General features: G+C 41.9%; 1 protein-coding gene and 1 non-coding gene across 2 annotated transcripts; both read right to left on the reverse strand.

The window, feature by feature from the left end:
- Positions 1–1,962: 1,962 nt before the first annotated feature.
- Positions 1,963–2,034, reverse strand: TRNAH-GUG. Its single transcript has one exon. It is a non-coding gene; the product is annotated as a tRNA-His (tRNA).
- Positions 2,035–3,080: 1,046 nt separating this feature from the next.
- Positions 3,081–13,313, reverse strand: LOC123406086 (peroxisomal fatty acid beta-oxidation multifunctional protein). The gene is made up of 18 exons (XM_045099577.1): positions 13,109–13,313; positions 12,935–13,006; positions 12,256–12,318; positions 12,096–12,152; positions 11,898–11,965; positions 11,695–11,776; positions 11,540–11,595; positions 10,826–11,128; positions 10,181–10,267; positions 8,998–9,172; positions 8,731–8,852; positions 8,105–8,268; positions 6,834–7,088; positions 5,977–6,098; positions 5,722–5,843; positions 5,454–5,602; positions 4,091–4,229; positions 3,081–3,386 (listed from the first exon to the last, which is right to left on the reverse strand). Exons 1-18 carry the CDS (start codon positions 13,203–13,205, stop codon positions 3,339–3,341), a joined length of 2,181 nt encoding a protein of 726 aa, XP_044955512.1. The 5' UTR covers positions 13,206–13,313; the 3' UTR covers positions 3,081–3,338.
- Between the last annotated feature and the right edge of the window lie 3,483 nt (positions 13,314–16,796).

Here is a 16,796-nt window from a genome sequence, read left to right on the forward strand (position 1 = left end):
TGCTTTGGACCTTGGATAAGCACTGGCATCATAATGAACTTCCGCTTCATGCACAACCAAGGAGGAAGGTTGTAGATACATAGAGTAACGGGCCAGGTGCTGTGACTGCAACTCTGCTCCCCAAAAGGATTCATGCCATCTGTACTCAGACCTAACCATAAGTTCCTTGCGTCAGCTGCAAATCTCGGGAACTCTCTCTCAATTTTTCTCCACTGCCGACCATCAGCGGTGTGCCTCAACTTATCGTCTTTCATACGATCTTCCATGTGCCATCGCAACAACTTCGCATGATCTTTATTTCTGAACAGACGTTTCAACCATGGTATTATAGGAGCATACCACATCACCTTGGCAGGAACCCTCTTCCTGGGTGGCTCGCCCTCAATATCACCAGGGTCATCTTTTCTGATCTTATACCGCAATGCAGTGCATACCGGGCATTTATCCATATTCTCGTACTTCTCACCGCGGTAGAGGATGCAGTCATTAGGGCATGCATGTATCTTCTGCACGTCTAATCCTAGAGGGCAGACAAGCTTCTTTGCTTCGTACGTGCTGGCGGGCAATTCGTTCTTTCTTGGAAGCATCTTCTTCATCAGTACCAGCAACTTTTCGAATGACGAGTCAGTCACACCGGTCTCTGCCTTCCACTTCAGCAATTCCAGTGTGCTACCCAGCTTCTTCTGGCCATCTTCACAAGTTGGGTACAACAATTTGTTGTGGTCCTGTAACATCTTCTCGAACTGCAACCTCTCCTTTTCTGTGTCACAACCTCGCCGTGCATCAGAAATGACCCGGCCAAGATCATCAGCGGGCTCATCTGGTTCCCGTTCTTCATCCTGATCTTCTTCTTCATTGTATTCCATTGCGGTATCAGCATACTCAGGGAACATAGATCGGTAGTTTTCATCATCATTCTCTTCTTCTTCATCGTCGTCTTCCATCATAACCCCTCTTTCTCCGTGCTTGGTCCAAACATTATAGCCCGACATAAAACCGGACCGAAGCAGGTGGCTCTGAATGACTCTTGAGGAAGTGTAATCCTTCTCATTCCGACATTCAACACATGGACAAAACATATAGCCACCACCATGCTTGTTCGCATCGGCTGCATCTCGAAAAGAATGCACGCCTTCTCTGTAAGCGGTTGTGCGTCGATCACCGTACATCCATGGATGGCTCATCTGTGCTATACGACAGTGTATCAAATACAATCACGATCCTAAAAATTAGTACCACACGGTCTAAACGAGGAAATATAGTTGCTAACCTTTTAGAATAAGTAGAAATAAAGAGGAAGAGGTTTAAGCGTGGCTCAGGCATCTCATATCGTAGTTGTGTTCGGTGAACTAAAGCGGCATCGCTCTAACACACATTTCAACAAACACCTCTAGTGCATCAAAAAAAGTGGAGAGCTAGCACACACCCACAATCCTCCATCCAAGAAAAATGCAAGGAAGAGGGGAGAGGGGGGTTGTGCTATATATAGGCAGAGGACTTTAGTCCCGGTTTGAGACACAAACCGGGACTAAAGGTGGCGCACATGCGGGCTGCCCACCGTGTAGCCCTTTAGTCCCGGTTTGGGATACGAACCGGGACTAAAGGCTCCTTACGGGCCGGGACTAAAGCCTCGAGGGAGGCATTGAGAATTGGGGCGACGTGGCCGGGCCTTTAGTCCCGGCCCAGAGGCAGGCCGGGACCCTAGTGATCATTTGCTTTTGTTAAAAACTGCGATTCGAATGCGTCCGGCGTATATGGGGCCGGATTTGTCCAGTCCGGCTATAGATGCTCTAACAATCAAGTTCATCAATTTTGAAAGAGAAACCATACCAAATATCTTCAGGCCAAATTACAATTTATTTGATATAAGAAAAGAAAAAAAGGAAACTGTGGAACAAGGATATATTCAGACTAAATTACAATTTATTTAATACAGGATAAAGTAAAAGAAAGAAAGGTAATTGTGGCTGCTGGGATTCAAGCCCAGGTCTCCACGGCCACAACGTGGAATTCTCACCACTAAACTACAGCCACTTTGTTGGTACGTATTACACTTTAATATCATAGAATATGTCCTACTCCTGAGACTACTAAAAGGGATCGTTGCCTGGTCGTCGGTGACTTCGATTGCTCTGACCACCAGATTAAGCGTACGTGTCCTTGTTCAACCAGAGCATGCAGAATGGACTAGTAATTGCTTTGAAATTGCAAATACATAATTATCAGCCTACCAAGTTCCTGTAAGCATACAAGATCGATATGAAGCCGCATAGCCTCAAAACAGATATGCAATAACTTTTTTTGCAAAGAGTAGAATGCACTGGTGATAGTTAACCTTTGCAAGGAGGAACACTTTAGTCCATAACACACGCAAGTAGCAAAATCAAACCACTATTATGACATTCAAAAATCCTCCAGTATATACATGAATTGCTCTTTCCCCAACATAGGTGGCACAGGCGGCAACCGACCTACTCCGTCTCAGCAAGACTTAAACATCCAAGACTTCAGTCCGAAGCTGCCCCTCTGCCTCAGCATCGGGAGGTGGGCAGGGCAGGTGGCTCTCTGCCTCAGCATCGGGAGGTGGACAGGTGGCGGGAGACCCAAGACTTCAGTCCGAAGCTGCCCCAAGACGTCAGATTTCGGCTAGAGCAGCGGGAGGTTTCAGGTAGAGCAGCGGCAGCGGCAACAACATGCTGTGAAAAGAGAAGGAAAATGATGGGTAGATTTCGTTCAGTTGGTAGGTCCTAGGTTCTGGCACTAGCCAAGGGGCGGCCGCAGTGCTAGAAAAGCGTTCTAGTTCTAGTTTAGACAAGCCTACGCATGCATCTCCCAGATACAGAGACCGGAGTCATCCTCCTTTTCTAAAAAAAAAAAGTCTAGACAAGCGTTCAGTTGAGAACTATATGGTCGAACAGTCCTTTCCCAACTAATTTCTGGGAATGTGTATTCCAATATCAATGTATGTGCGCATTAAGCAGCAAACATCACTGATATAACACATAGCGTCGAGTTCCAAACACCCGCTTCCACCAGTAATTCCCCTGTGCCCAAATACAGAACCACAATACACCATATAGTTACAGATTTACCGCATGCAACATACATGCTCTTTATTCTACTTGCAACATAATCAAAGTACCATATAGTTACAGATTTTCAGTTATGAGGCATGAGAACTACAATCAGAAAGGTATGCTTAGACATTTATTTATTCTGACTGTCGTATCAGCATCAGCTCTGGAGGTCCTTCTGAGTATAACCACCACATATGTGCCGAAGGCAGTGTTGACACCGTTCAAGCAAAAAACCGTGCCTAGTGCCTCATATGCAGCAGCTCACATGCGTGGCCTCGGCGGAGCTTGCTGAGCCATCTGCTGCACGCCCTGCGGATATTTTTGGCATGTTCAATTTCCAACAAGAATGATAGGCCTAGCTTTACAAAAACCCAAAGGCAAGGAGAAACACAATATTTCAATTGATAGGATGCCCCGAAATGATGGTGTCAAAAGATGCACGGTATGCGTATGGGCCAAAATTTAAACTCCAGTTTGAACTTTTGCCATCACGATGTTACCAAATATCCACTTATGGAACCACAACTATATATGAGACTTTTCACCATCTAAGAATAACCCAGAACATATCCCAAAGAAAAACCACCCACTAATTTCCCAGGTTCTCAACTACTAGTACTATGTAAGTACTCCGTCCCGAATTATTTGTCGCAGAAATGGATGTATCTAGAACTAAAAATACGTCTAGATACATCCATTTCTGCAACAAGTAACTCCGGACTGAGAAAGTACTTTCGAGTACGAACAAACAGCCTCAACAAAACAAGACTCACAACAGTTGACAGTGAGAAAGAACAGTTATTGAAAATCACAAGTTAATAAATAATTTCTAGCACTGACACAGCAGACTGTTAAACAAGTCATAAACTGACTATACGTGTGAAAATCTTGAATATTTTATGTATATCATTGTACGTAAAGTGTAATCACAAAAAATCTATATACAACAAGTCGACAGTCAGTCAGTTAGGATAATATAATCCATCAGAAAGAGGGAGAATGGAAGAGTGTACCAGTGGTCGGCCGCTTTTCGCTCTCTCCTCCAAGAATGATGAAGGTTTGAAAAAATCACCGTAAATTTCACCCCACTTGCTAAGCTTCGAATGTATATAAGATGCTCCAACCGTATCAGCCCAGAAGATGAGGCCACCCCTTCATTAAAAGACTACAGATTACAACTAATACTCCAAAGTAATGACCATACCTCCTTCAATTAACAGTAATATGAATGACAAAATACACATTGTACAGAGGACTACAACTAACAGGTACTGTATCCTACATTGGGTAAATTATAGGTTGCAGATATATTTACTAAACTAAAAACTGGTTGAGAATCATTAAAGCTATCAGCTAAATTGAGCAGAAGATAAGAACATGGCGATTTAAAAAATAATCAGCTATAGAGCTAACTCACTAGCTTCAAGTGCATGTTACGGTTACATATACCCACTGTATAAGGGGTTTTCTGCATATTTACCACACTTGCACATTTATATATATCGACCTATGGCCTCATGCAAATACAAGCTGCATATTTTCTCACATGGTATGAGAGCTCCCGGTTTAGGGATTCTTTTTTCACTCTGGACGCTCGATCTACTTGGGTTGGTCTCTTCCAGATCAATTTCTCTCTGAATCGGTCTTCCCTCGGTTCTGCTTTTCCATCACCTCCACCACATACTTGCTCCAGCTTGTCCCTGCTCTCCTCCGACCGAAGCCCACGGCCATCTCCCCGCATGAAGCCCGCACTACCCACGCTTGGATTGAAGCCCACCCTGCTTCCCTCGTGTGACGCCCACGCGCAGACTGAAGCGTCTCCACACACACACACACACACACACACACACACACCCGGCTGCTGCCTGCCTGCCCCGTCCCAGCTGGATCACACCGCTTCCCAGTTCCCACGTGCTCCCGCTCATGCTTGTGTGCTCCCGTGGATATTGCCCTTGTCCACACCCACCACTCACGCTCTTGCCTACCGCCACTTATTCGTGCACGTGCCTCTGTTTCCTCACACATGCGCACCCACCAGCCGCTCACCCGCTGCTGCTCCTAATCGATAGGTCTTAAATCCGTTCTGATATGACAGACTATGCTAGCCTACGTATGTACTCTCCGTGTCCCAAAAATATAATGATTATTATGATTTTTCATAGTCAAACTTTGACCGAGTTTACAGAATATTTTATCAGTATCTGGAATACCAAATCAACCATTGGTTAATCATGAGATATTATATATATATATATATAATGTAATCATAGTAGAATCTCAACTTGTATATCTAATGTAATCATAGTTCGAGTGAATGCAGATTGTCAGTGATAAACTAGGATTTAGGACAGTCAGAGATAAGCAGCAGTTGCCTACCTGTACTTGGGAAAGCCCATCCCAAGGACAGATGCAATATCAAGATCAGAAGCCCTGATGACCACATTTTCTTCCATGACCCTGCATGCCTCATTAACGACTGGGAAGAAAACCATCTCCAATATATCTCGATCCGATAAAGTAACAAGCTGCAAGCAAGTCAATGTATCAATATCCGAAAAACCTTCCATTAACAAATGAGATAGCACGACATTTTTCAGTAGATGCAGAAACAACGTCGCAGACAGTTAGAAAGATAAAGAGAAACCTTTCCACCCGATATTGTCTTTGTCTGTCTTCTGTACTCGTCAATAACATGTTGAACACTAGGGTCAGGCTTTGGCTTCCCACCCTTCTCATAAAGGTAATAACCTTTTCCATTTATTTTTCCTGTAAAGTAACAGGGGAATTTCAAGAGTGAAAAATGCATATATGGGAACGGTGCAGTAACTATTGGTCTAGTCTCATCCCGTCCTATTAACTGTAACCCATAGCTGGAGCAAAAGCATGTTCAGAAGCATACCCTGCCGCCCATTCTTTGCCATCAATTCTACTAGACCAGAGTGAAAATTTCGTGTTCCAAAGGCAGCTGCATATATATCCTTTACTGCCAAGGCTACTCCATATCCAGCTACATCTTGGAGTCTGCGGGGGAATGGAAACAGCCAAAGGTAAGAACTCATGTGAATCATGATTAATTTTTTTGAAACAGTCAATGGATGATGCCTGAGCACTGCACTGTTCTGTTCATTGTAGCAAGCTAGCTAAGGCACAGCAAGCATATCCCAAATATGGTTGCGCGTCGGTTAATTATTTTGAAATTGACATGGTCTCTAAAACAGAACACAGCTTTCACCATCAATTTCTATTTAACATATACTACAATATTATTTAAAGCAAATAATGCTTGATCTATATATTTGTGCAGATATTATTGATTGAGTTCAAATTCTTTATAGCAAATACTCCCTCCGTCCGGAAATACTTGTCCTAAAAATGTACAAAATGGATGTATCTATAACTAAAATAAGTCTAGATACATCTATTTGTAGGACAAGTATTTCCGGACGGAGGGAGTATTCTAATAAATTGCCTTTTTCCTACAGTAACATTATCACAAATTCACAATACATGCTCATAGACTCATGGTGGATCATAACATTATACTAAAATTGCTCTGAAATGGGTTGCATCTATTTTATTCTAGGTAAGTGAACGGACAATACATACTGGAACATTATCATCAAATAATAGAAAATAAATTGTCTATAGTTAAAGGAGCATTTGCATGCTCATTCACATAAGGAACTTAATTTGAGACCATTGGCCATTATTCCACAGTTCCACACATGAGCATAAAAATAGAGTCGAAGCACTTACTGAAAAGGTCCCATTGGCATGCCGAAGTTGCTTATTACTCGATCAATTCTAAAAAGATCAATTCCAAGACTAACTAGAAGATGAGCAGCTTGTCCGTAAGGAAAAAATGTACGATTTACTGCAAAGCCTGTGCAGTTACCAACCACAACAGGAACTTTCTTTATTATTTTCCCAACTGTAATGAGATCAAGAATAGCTTGTGGTGATGTCTTTTCCGTCCGGACAATTTCAAGCAAGGGCATAATATGAGCAGGGCTGTAAATAACATAACATTAGCAAGTCGCCTTCTCAATAAGCAAGTAAAGCTTGAAGGGATGATATATCATCCAATTCAGTAAAATTCAAGGTGTTATTTCCATAATGCCATGTCTGTAACATATTTTCCAAATAATTGTATGAAAGTTCAATAGAAATAGCTTCTCATAATTTCTCAAAATAGATTCTTATAAGAAAATATGCATCGACTACCTTATGAAGGCATCTAACTTGAAACTGTGCTGAATCAAACAATAATTGCCCACTTGTCGTTTGGGACATGCAAACATCATTTTACTATTGATTAAAGAGCAGAACAATAGGTCAATGCATTTTTTTCCTGTAGGAACTGATGATGGTTATCCAATTGGAAGAACAACTTATGATTTATTTTTGGATATTCCTTCAGCAAAAATACTTGTGAAAAGGTTTTGTTCGGTCATTGCCTTGTGTTTGAATTGTAAGGAGTATTAGCATCGGAAAAAATTATCATGCAGTAAAGCGACACCAAGAATAGCCCTGCCCTACATCTAGTAACTTTAGAATATTAGAGAACTTCCATGAGAAGTTCACACATTGACACATAGTGTTAAGGATAACTTTTCATTGTTAGCATAACAATAAAAATTTCTTCGATGAAGAATAAGTTTGCTTTCCCACCGTAAATTAGATGCATGCAGTTAAATTGTCAATATTTGGTGTCAATGATTCGATAGTTACATGCATGTGTTAACAAATTTTATGATGTGAAGTGTTTCAGTAGCCTTGATTCATAACTCCTAAGCACACTTCTTAAGTTGGAACACAGCTACTCCCTCCGTTCCTAAATATAAGTCTTTCTAGAGGTTTCACTAATGAACTACATACGGATGTATATAGACATACTTTAGAGTATAGATTCACTCATTTTGCTCCGCATGTAGACACCTAGTGAAATATCTTAAGAGACTTACATTTAGGTACGAAGGGAGTAGTTATCAGGGAGTGTTAAAAATAACTCAAAAGAAAAAACAAACCTGAAAAAATGAGCCCCTATAATTCTATCTTGAGAATTTGTCTTCTCGCCGACAATATTCAAATCAATGGTGGACGTGTTCGTTGCAAGTATGCAATGTGGTGAGCAGATTTTCTCAATGTCAGCAAAAATTGATTGCTTTAACGGAACCTTCTCGATAACAGCCTACAAGAGAAGATCTGTGGCATAAGAACCTAACAAGCAAATGTGTTATGCCACTATGTAATACTCCCTCCGTCCGGAAATACTTGTCCTAAAAATGCATGTATCTAGACTTATTTTAATTATAGATACATCCATTTTAATCATTTCTAGGACAAGTATTTCCGGACGGAGGGAGTAGATTGCATAACCATGTCGATGTTATCTACTCCCTCCGATCCATATTACTTGCCACTCAAATGGATGTATCTAGCAATGAAATACGTCTAGATACATCAGTTTGAGCGACAAGTAATATGGATCAGAGAGAGTATTAAAATTCCCTATTATATTGTTTAGGGAAACCTTCATAGGATTCTTTAATGCACTACAATGTCATGAATATAAGTTTCACACACTAGAGGGACCCTAAATAAATATGCACAACTATTTGTCTTGAGTGAACATAAATAATATGAGGACAACCTCAATAACCATATCAACATCCTTGATATCTGAATAATCCAATGCACCCTTGAGAAGTGATATTGCCTTGCTCATTTTATCCTTGGTCAGTGAGCCTCTTTTGACAAAGCCTTCAAGATTTCCTGTGCAAAAGATCACCGGTGCTGTTCAGTAACATCATTTTAGAATAACCTGATGTTTAAACATTACACCAACGAGAAATCAAAATCCAAATATCCATCAGAAAGAAATTCCCAATAAATGCTGCAGTAGTTTCATAAAATTGACCTGCTATTGTTTTTTGTCCCCTTTGCAAAAATTGAGGGTTTACTTCCTTGAGAACAACAGATATATTGCTAACAAGAAGGGCTGTTGCAATTCCAGAGCCCATAAGACCACCACCAATAACAGCAATTTTTCTTATTTTCCTAGGTTTTAGTTGAACATCAGTAACACCTGGTACCTAAAAAATCAACTGTAAGAGTCAGACAGTGCACCAGGTTACAAATGACCAAAGGGGGCAGAACAAAAGTTGACACATCAAATGGCATCCTTGCAGCAATTTAGCTTTGATGTGTTCACGTATGGCATGCAATTTGAGCAAAGCTTAGTTAAGATCAAGCATCATATTCTGTAACGTAGTCAGGTTGCATGGTTAGTAAAGATCATGTATCATATTCTGTAAGGTAGTCTGGTTGGATGGTAATACAAACAAAATTAACACTTAGATTAGATTTTTTTTAGCATTTGCCACCCCCCCCCCCCCCCCACCCAAAAACACTGATTATTTGTGTCCCCCCCCCTCCAGCGATTTTCAGCAAGCTCCGCCACTGCTCCTAGGAGGTGGTAGGTCATCCATGAACTAAATAGGTACAACTAGCTTATATATTTGAATATTTAGCATAAAAAGAAATAATATAACTGGAAATTTACCAGTTGATAATATAAAAATATTGGTACGCATTCATACCGCACGAAGAAGTGTAGTACGAAAAAAGGTTAGCTATGATCTTTAATGGGTGATACTCCCTCCGTTCCAAAATTTGAACTAAAACTACGACAATTATTTTGGAACGGAGGGAGTAGTAATTACCAAGGTTAAGGAAAATTAATTACAGTTTTCATTTGTAAGAGGAGCAAAGTAAACGGTAGTAGCAGGTTAGCAAAAATAAACTATTTGTTACCCCTACGGGCGGACAGTTTGGATATGTCTCCTCTTACCTCATAAGAGGTATGCTAGTGCATTTATATAAAGTTAAAAGAGCTCTGCAAGTTCTACTTTTGTTCTCTGATAATAGAAATAAATATAACCGAGGAGTTGCAGATAGGCATTGACGCACTGTAACCGTTTATAAAATTACTAAAAACAAAGGGATCGTAAGTATTTCCAAGTTAAGCTAACTATGTACTGCAAAATCAAGACCATGGCAACACATGAAAAGTGAATCAGAAGAAGAGATAGGAGGACAACCTTAGTGGTGGAACGCTGGGCAAAAAATACATGGACAAGTGCCCTTGACGTTGTTGATACTACCAACTCCTTGAAAACCTTGGCTTCCTGCATTATTTAGGTACATTCACCAAACACGTGTATAAGGAATAAGAACAGAGAAAATAAACAGTTGTTGTCTGCATCAAAGTTTGTTACTCCCTCCATGCTGAACTTATTTTTAAGACTCAGCCTGTGGTTGCTAAATTATGCTGGACTTATTTTATAATCTGCTTCTAAAGAAGCTGCGGGGGTAGGGATAAATTGGTTAAACAAACAGTAAACTAGATAAAGGTACGTAGATAAGCTAGATTATCATAATCCAACACAATGCCGAATGGAGAGCACTGATACCAACGTAGCTGTCAAGTTGGTTTGTTACCCTGGGCAAAATGCAGCTCAGAAATCTAAGTTCTTCTGAGAAACTGACTTGTAGGCTGCTTAGGGGCTTTCTTACCTTATGCTTATCAGCGGTTACTAAATTAGGGCATATTGACAATGGCATCTACCTTCAGTATAAGTGTATAACCCCCCCCCCCCCCCCACACACACACACACACGCGCGCGCGCCCCTTCCAAGTATAATTCTCAATAGTGTATGTACCAAGACAGATAGGAAATTCAAACCTTCACAACACCAGCATGGCCTCCATATAGTACACCTTCTTCAACAACATCTAGGCAGGCCTGGTGCTGTGGCATGTTTGCTGCAACCTTCTTTGCTTGTTGTCTTGCCATACTTAATACGGCACGAGCTTCAGACAGTGAACCAAGACTATCTGTTCTGCCAAGAGATCTTATCCAAGGTTTACGGTAATTTGCAATCTCCAAAGCCCAGAAACGTGACATTTTTATCAACTCATCAGGGGAGCAAAGCGCGTCAATAAGACCACGTTCTTTTCCTTCCTTCGCCGTAATGAACTTCGATTGCTGAAGCAAATGTTATGAATGCATTAATTATACCTGAACATGATAAGAAGAAAGAACATAGGATGACACTAATATCCAGATGATCATTACATATACACTCCTGATTCAAAAAAAAGTATTGGGTGTCTTATATGTTCGGTGCTACATACATGTACTAGGCATTAATAATCTGAAATGAGATTCTTATTTATGCTTTAGTTTTCCAAAGTTCATTGTTCTTTGAATATCTTATTAATATCATGGTTGAATATGAATGAATATAACTCAAGCCACTCACTTAAAATTGGCTTTCACTATTATATGCCTCTTGGTTAATTTACTCTGCATATGTTAATCAACTTAGGAGACGAGATTTATCTAACGCAGCTAGGGCAGCATAACAAGTTACACAGAAGGTAGATATAAACTTACCAGCATCATTTCTATTGCTTTGGGCAGACCTACAAGCCTCGGTAGACGCTGGGTTCCTACATGATAAGCGAAAAGGTTTCAGAACCCAATACAAAGCAATCAAATAAGAGTACTATTTCAAGCTGCCGGAAAAGGATGTATCCCTAATTCCCTACCTCCAAATCCAGGAATCACGCCAAGAGTTAGCTCTGGTAATCCAAGTTGAGCTTCAGGGGTAGATATCCGAGCATGACATCCCTGACATTATTTTACAAAAAATTGCCATTTATATGGTAAACAGGACATAGGTTCAGCTACAGTGTAAAATTGATAAACCGCTGTAAAAATGTTCTGTGGGACAGCAACAAAAATGACAGACCATAATCAACTCTAGACCACCACCAAGAGCAAGGCCTTGAATTGCAGAAACAGAAGGCTTTTTGCCATCTGCGTGTAAACAGGTTTTTACAATCAGACCCAGATATCTTGAACTCGATACAAATTAGAGGTACCTAAATAGTTCCATCATTCGTAAATGACAGAAACTATGAAAAAACTAGAAACAAAAATGCCAAACCTTCCATCATGTTTGACACAAGCTCAACAGATACATCAGGCATAAGTGACACATCTCCTGCAAAACCATGTTCGATGTGTAAGAAAATAGAACAGTTTGTCCTAAAAGGCTAGGCTGTGGACAATCAATTTACCAACCGTACAAATGAAGACACCCTTACCAGTCTCATGAACTTTTGTGAAGACATTGATATCAAAGCCTCCACAAAATTTCCCCGCAGCACCTATAAAACTTTAAAGTAAGTATTATGAATTGATTTTCTTTAACCCCTTGCCCACATCCCTCGAATGCACGACACGGTAAGGCCCCCTCTGTCCATGCAGTGACAAAAAGGAAGTATGGTATGCATCTTATTGTGATAGGTCAGTCATAGTATCATACACGTCTTCTATATAGATTATGGTCAGGCTATGTCCTTCCAACAGAAACACTTACACCCTCTCCCCATTTCTTTGACCTGCGCAGAAGCACGGGAGCTTCCCTGTAGTTGAAAATCTATAACAAGCAGCAGTCCCCCTTCGTACTTCAGTTAACTATTTTAGCCAAATTCACACTTTCAGCCAAGCAGTTAGCATGGTAAAAACATCTCGAGCAACATTGACCTGAAAAACTGAGGTAACGCAGCCACTAAGATGACTGGGACCAGCACAAGTGAACTGACACGATGGCGACACCGACAGCCCCACTACCATCCTAATTGGTCCTAATATAATACAGAAATAACTGGGTGTTTAACGGATTTCACAGAAAACAAAATAAAGCGAAATTGCTACTACTTCCTAACATAAATTCGTCCAACAACTAGATAAAACAGAGTCCACCAGCCAAGAGGATCTCACCAGTGAGCACGATGGCCTTGACGTCGTCGCGATCCATGGCCTCCGCGTACTTCTCCTTGAGCCCCTGGATGACTGCAAGCGGGGAACCGAATCGGCGCACGGCATTAGACTAGCAGGAAGAGCCCCGACGGAAACCCACCCCAACCCCAAGAGGAACGAAGAGGAGGGCGTTACTGATGGGGTGCAGAGCATTGACTGGCGGGTTGCAGATGGTGATGAGCGCGACGCCGTCTGCGCCGACCTCCATGGTGACGCGGATCGACCCCGCCATGGGCTAGGCTCGGCCGCAAGGACCTAGAGATGGATGGGTCGGAGAGGGGGAGGGGGGAGAAGAGACGTGGAAGAGTGAAGCTACCGGCACGTTTTGTTTGTCAAGCTCGGAAGGGAAGACGGCTAGACGAGAAAGAGGACTAGGAGTGGGACCGGTGTCGCAGTGTCCGGTGGGTGGCGGATGTGTCTAGGGTCCGTTTCCTTACCTGCATCGTTTTTTTCTTTGCATATTTGTCTCATTAATCTTGGTTGAACACTGGTAAACGTGTACATGCAACATATCTATTTTAATATATAAACCATATAATAAAAACATGAAGATTTTAAATGTGGGTCCTGTTCAATGATTTTAATGTAATAGTTTATTTTAGATTAAGTCATCGTTCATGCTTGACTGATGAAAGTTGAAATGTTGTAATCCCAAAATTTCAAAAATAAAATGAAAAACTCGCCCATGTAACACACGTTGAATACACATGTCTTCACATAAAATTAATGTTCGCATAAATGCATTGTAATTGTTACTTATTATAAAAATATTTAAAAATAACAATTAATCAGCATTATCTAGTAATCATTATTTGATGATGATCCTCTTTGGAAGGTCCATCTTTTGATGTGATCTATAATGTTTCTTTCTCTTCGTACTTCAAAATATGAACCAAAAACTGCTTCTTCAGTTTAAAATCATCCTACATATACATCATAACATTGTTATGAAAAAACATGTGTAAAGCGTATAGAAATGAGCATGGTGTCGACACTCCAGAAGATTTTTTTTTTATTTCGTTATCGTCGTGTGATTTACTTGGTTGTCGCATTCATCATCGCATCATGCACATCATCCGCATTGCATCGGCACTCCGTTGTCATCATTTTTTTAAACTTGCATCGGTCGTTAGTCGCTAGTTCTCTATGTTCTTGTCGTCGACCATTTTAAGACCAACCACACACGCACACGTCTGCGGCATCGATAAGATATTGTTTTTAGAAGTGCGTAAAAAACTTTCTTGGAATGGGTCAAAATTTGGCGTGCGGTCTCAGTTTATTGTAGGTAGGCCTCCTGCCAAAATTGCGTCGCATTCGGAGGTCGTTTGATACACCAACGGACAACTATAGCGGCACCATCATCGATTTAATTATAGGACCTTCTTGCGGTTTTAAAAAACTTCATTGTCGGGCCGCAATCTTCCCTCTCTTCTCTAAGACTAACCCAACTACCCAGCCCATTAGCACAACCTAGCCCACCCAACTATTTCGGACCGTCCGATCGAAATCGAATGGTCTGAATTCAGTCTCAAACCCCTAACCCTAGAAAACCTGCCTATTTAAGCCCTCCTCTCATGCCAAAAATGGCTAACCCTAGCCCCGCCTCGATTTCCATGCCCATCCAACCTCTGGCCGCCACCTCTTCCACCTCCTCTAGCCGACAGGGCCCATCGAAGCCCGGATCTGGCCCGCCCTTGGCCCGGATCGGATTGAACCGTGTTGCCGCCTTCGCGCCCCTCGCATCCCAGCTCCAAACCGGGGAGGAGCCCCGCCCGTCCCGTGCGCATGCGTCCTTGCCGTGCTGACGACCAGTGCCCTCACCGGAGGAGCCACCGGCCACCGGACGTAGGCTTGTGCCCCGTCGAGCCCAGCCCCGCGCCTTCTCCCTCTCATCTCGGTCTCTCTCTCTTCCATTCATAACCTCTCTCTCACACGGACCCGCCGCACCATGGAGAAGCTCCCTGTCGTCGGTCGTCATGCTGTTGTTTCCCCTCCAAGGGTCACCGGAGCCCCGTCCACGCGTGGATCTGGCCATCCCCTACCTGTCTTCGTCGGATTATCCCGTGGATTGATACATCTCCAACGTATCTATAATTTTTTATTGTTCCATGCAATTATGTTATCATTTTAGAACACTTTTTAGGCACTTATCTACCAATTTATATTATTTTTTAGCACTAACATATTGACCCAGTGCCCAGTGCCAGTTGCTATTTTCTGCGTGTTTTCCACTTTTCAGGTTCGAGTACCAAACGAAGCCCAATTGACTTGAAACTTTTTTTGAATTTTTTTGGACCAAAAGAAGACCGTGCAGCGTCGTAAGAAGGTCGGGAGGCCCACGAGGCCCCCACAAGCCATCAGACTGCGACCTGGGGGGCATGACCTGATGGCTTCTGGCCGCCTCGTGGCTCTTCTGACCCCGTTCTCTCGCTTATAAATTCCTATTTACACTAAAAACTCCAAAGGAGATCCCGAAACACTTTTTATGCTGCCGCAAGTCCCCGTTCCGATAGGAGGCCATCTAGAGATCCGTTCCGGCACTCTGTCGGGGGGGGGTCGATCATGGAAGGGCTTCTTCATCAGCCTTGTTGCCCTCATGATGATGTGTGAGTAGTTCACCACAGACCTGCGCGTCCATACCAGTACCTAGATGTCAAATCTCTCTCTTTGATCTTCAATACAATGATCATTGATACGTCTCCAACGTATCTATAATTTTTTATTGTTCCATGCTATTATATTATATGTTTTGGATGTTTTATATGCATTAATATGCTTTTTATATTATTTTTGGCACTAACCTATTAATCTAGAGCCTAGTGTCAGTTTTTGTTTTTTTCATGTTTTTTAGTATTGTAGATAAGGAATTTTAAACGGAGTCCAAACAGAATAAAATCTCCGGAATGATTTTTCTTGGACCAGAAGAAACCAAGAAGACTTGGAGTAGGGGGCAGGACACCTACCGGGAAGCCACAAGCCTACAGGGCGCACCCCCTGGCTTGTGGGTCCCGTGCAGGTCTCCTAACCTTATTCTTCGGCCTATAAATTGCCAAATACTCCCCCATCGCTAAAAAGAGCCACAAAAATACTTTTTCGCCGCCGAGAGCCTCTGTTCCCGTGAGATCCAATCTGGGGCCTTTTCTGGTAATCTGTCGGAGAGGGGATTGATCACGGAGGGCATCTACATCAACTCCATTGCCCCTCCGATGATGCGTGAGTAGTTCACCATAGACCTACGGGTCCATAGCTAGTAGCTAGATGGCTTCTTCTCTCTCTTTATTCTTCAATACCATGTTCTTCATGATCTTCATGGAGTTCTATCCAATGTAATACTCTTTTGCGGTGTGTTTGTCGAGATCTGATGAATTCTGAGTTTATGTTGAAATTATCTATGAATATTGTTTGAGTCTCTTCTGAATTTTTATATGCATGATTTCATATCTTAGCAAGTCTCTTTGAGTTATTGGTTTGGTTTGGCCAACTAGATTGGTAACTCTTGCAATGGGAGAAGTGCTTAATTTTGGGTTCAATCTTGCGGTGTCCTCACCGAGTGACATAGTAGGGGTAGCGAGGCACGTATTGTATTGTTGCCATCGAGGATAAAAAGATGGGATTTTCATCATATTGCTTGAGTTTATCCCTCTACATCATGTCATCTTACTTAATGTGTTACTCTGTTCTTCATGAACTTAATACTCTAGATGCAGGCAGGAGTCGGTCGATGTGTGGAGTAATAGTATTAGATGTAGAATCGTTTCGGTCTACTTGACACGTATGTGATGCCTATATGCATAATCATTGCCTTGTATATCTTCATAATTAC

This window comes from Hordeum vulgare, chromosome 6H (assembly GCF_904849725.1).
Source record: "Hordeum vulgare subsp. vulgare chromosome 6H, MorexV3_pseudomolecules_assembly, whole genome shotgun sequence".
NCBI classification, from domain to species: Eukaryota; Viridiplantae; Streptophyta; class Magnoliopsida; order Poales; family Poaceae; genus Hordeum; species Hordeum vulgare.

Excerpts from the sequence above, each read along its gene's own strand:
- LOC123406086 (XM_045099577.1), bottom strand. The coding sequence starts at position 13,205 with ATGGCGGGGTCGATCCGCGTCACCATGGAGGTCGGCGCAGACGGCGTC. Across the intron at positions 12,153-12,255 it reads CACAAAAGTTCATGAGACTG|GAGATGTGTCACTTATGCCT; the intron begins GTAAGGGTGTCT and ends ATGGTTTTGCAG. Across the intron at positions 8,269-8,730 it reads ATGTTGATATGGTTATTGAG|GCTGTTATCGAGAAGGTTCC; the intron begins GTTGTCCTCATA and ends CTTCTCTTGTAG.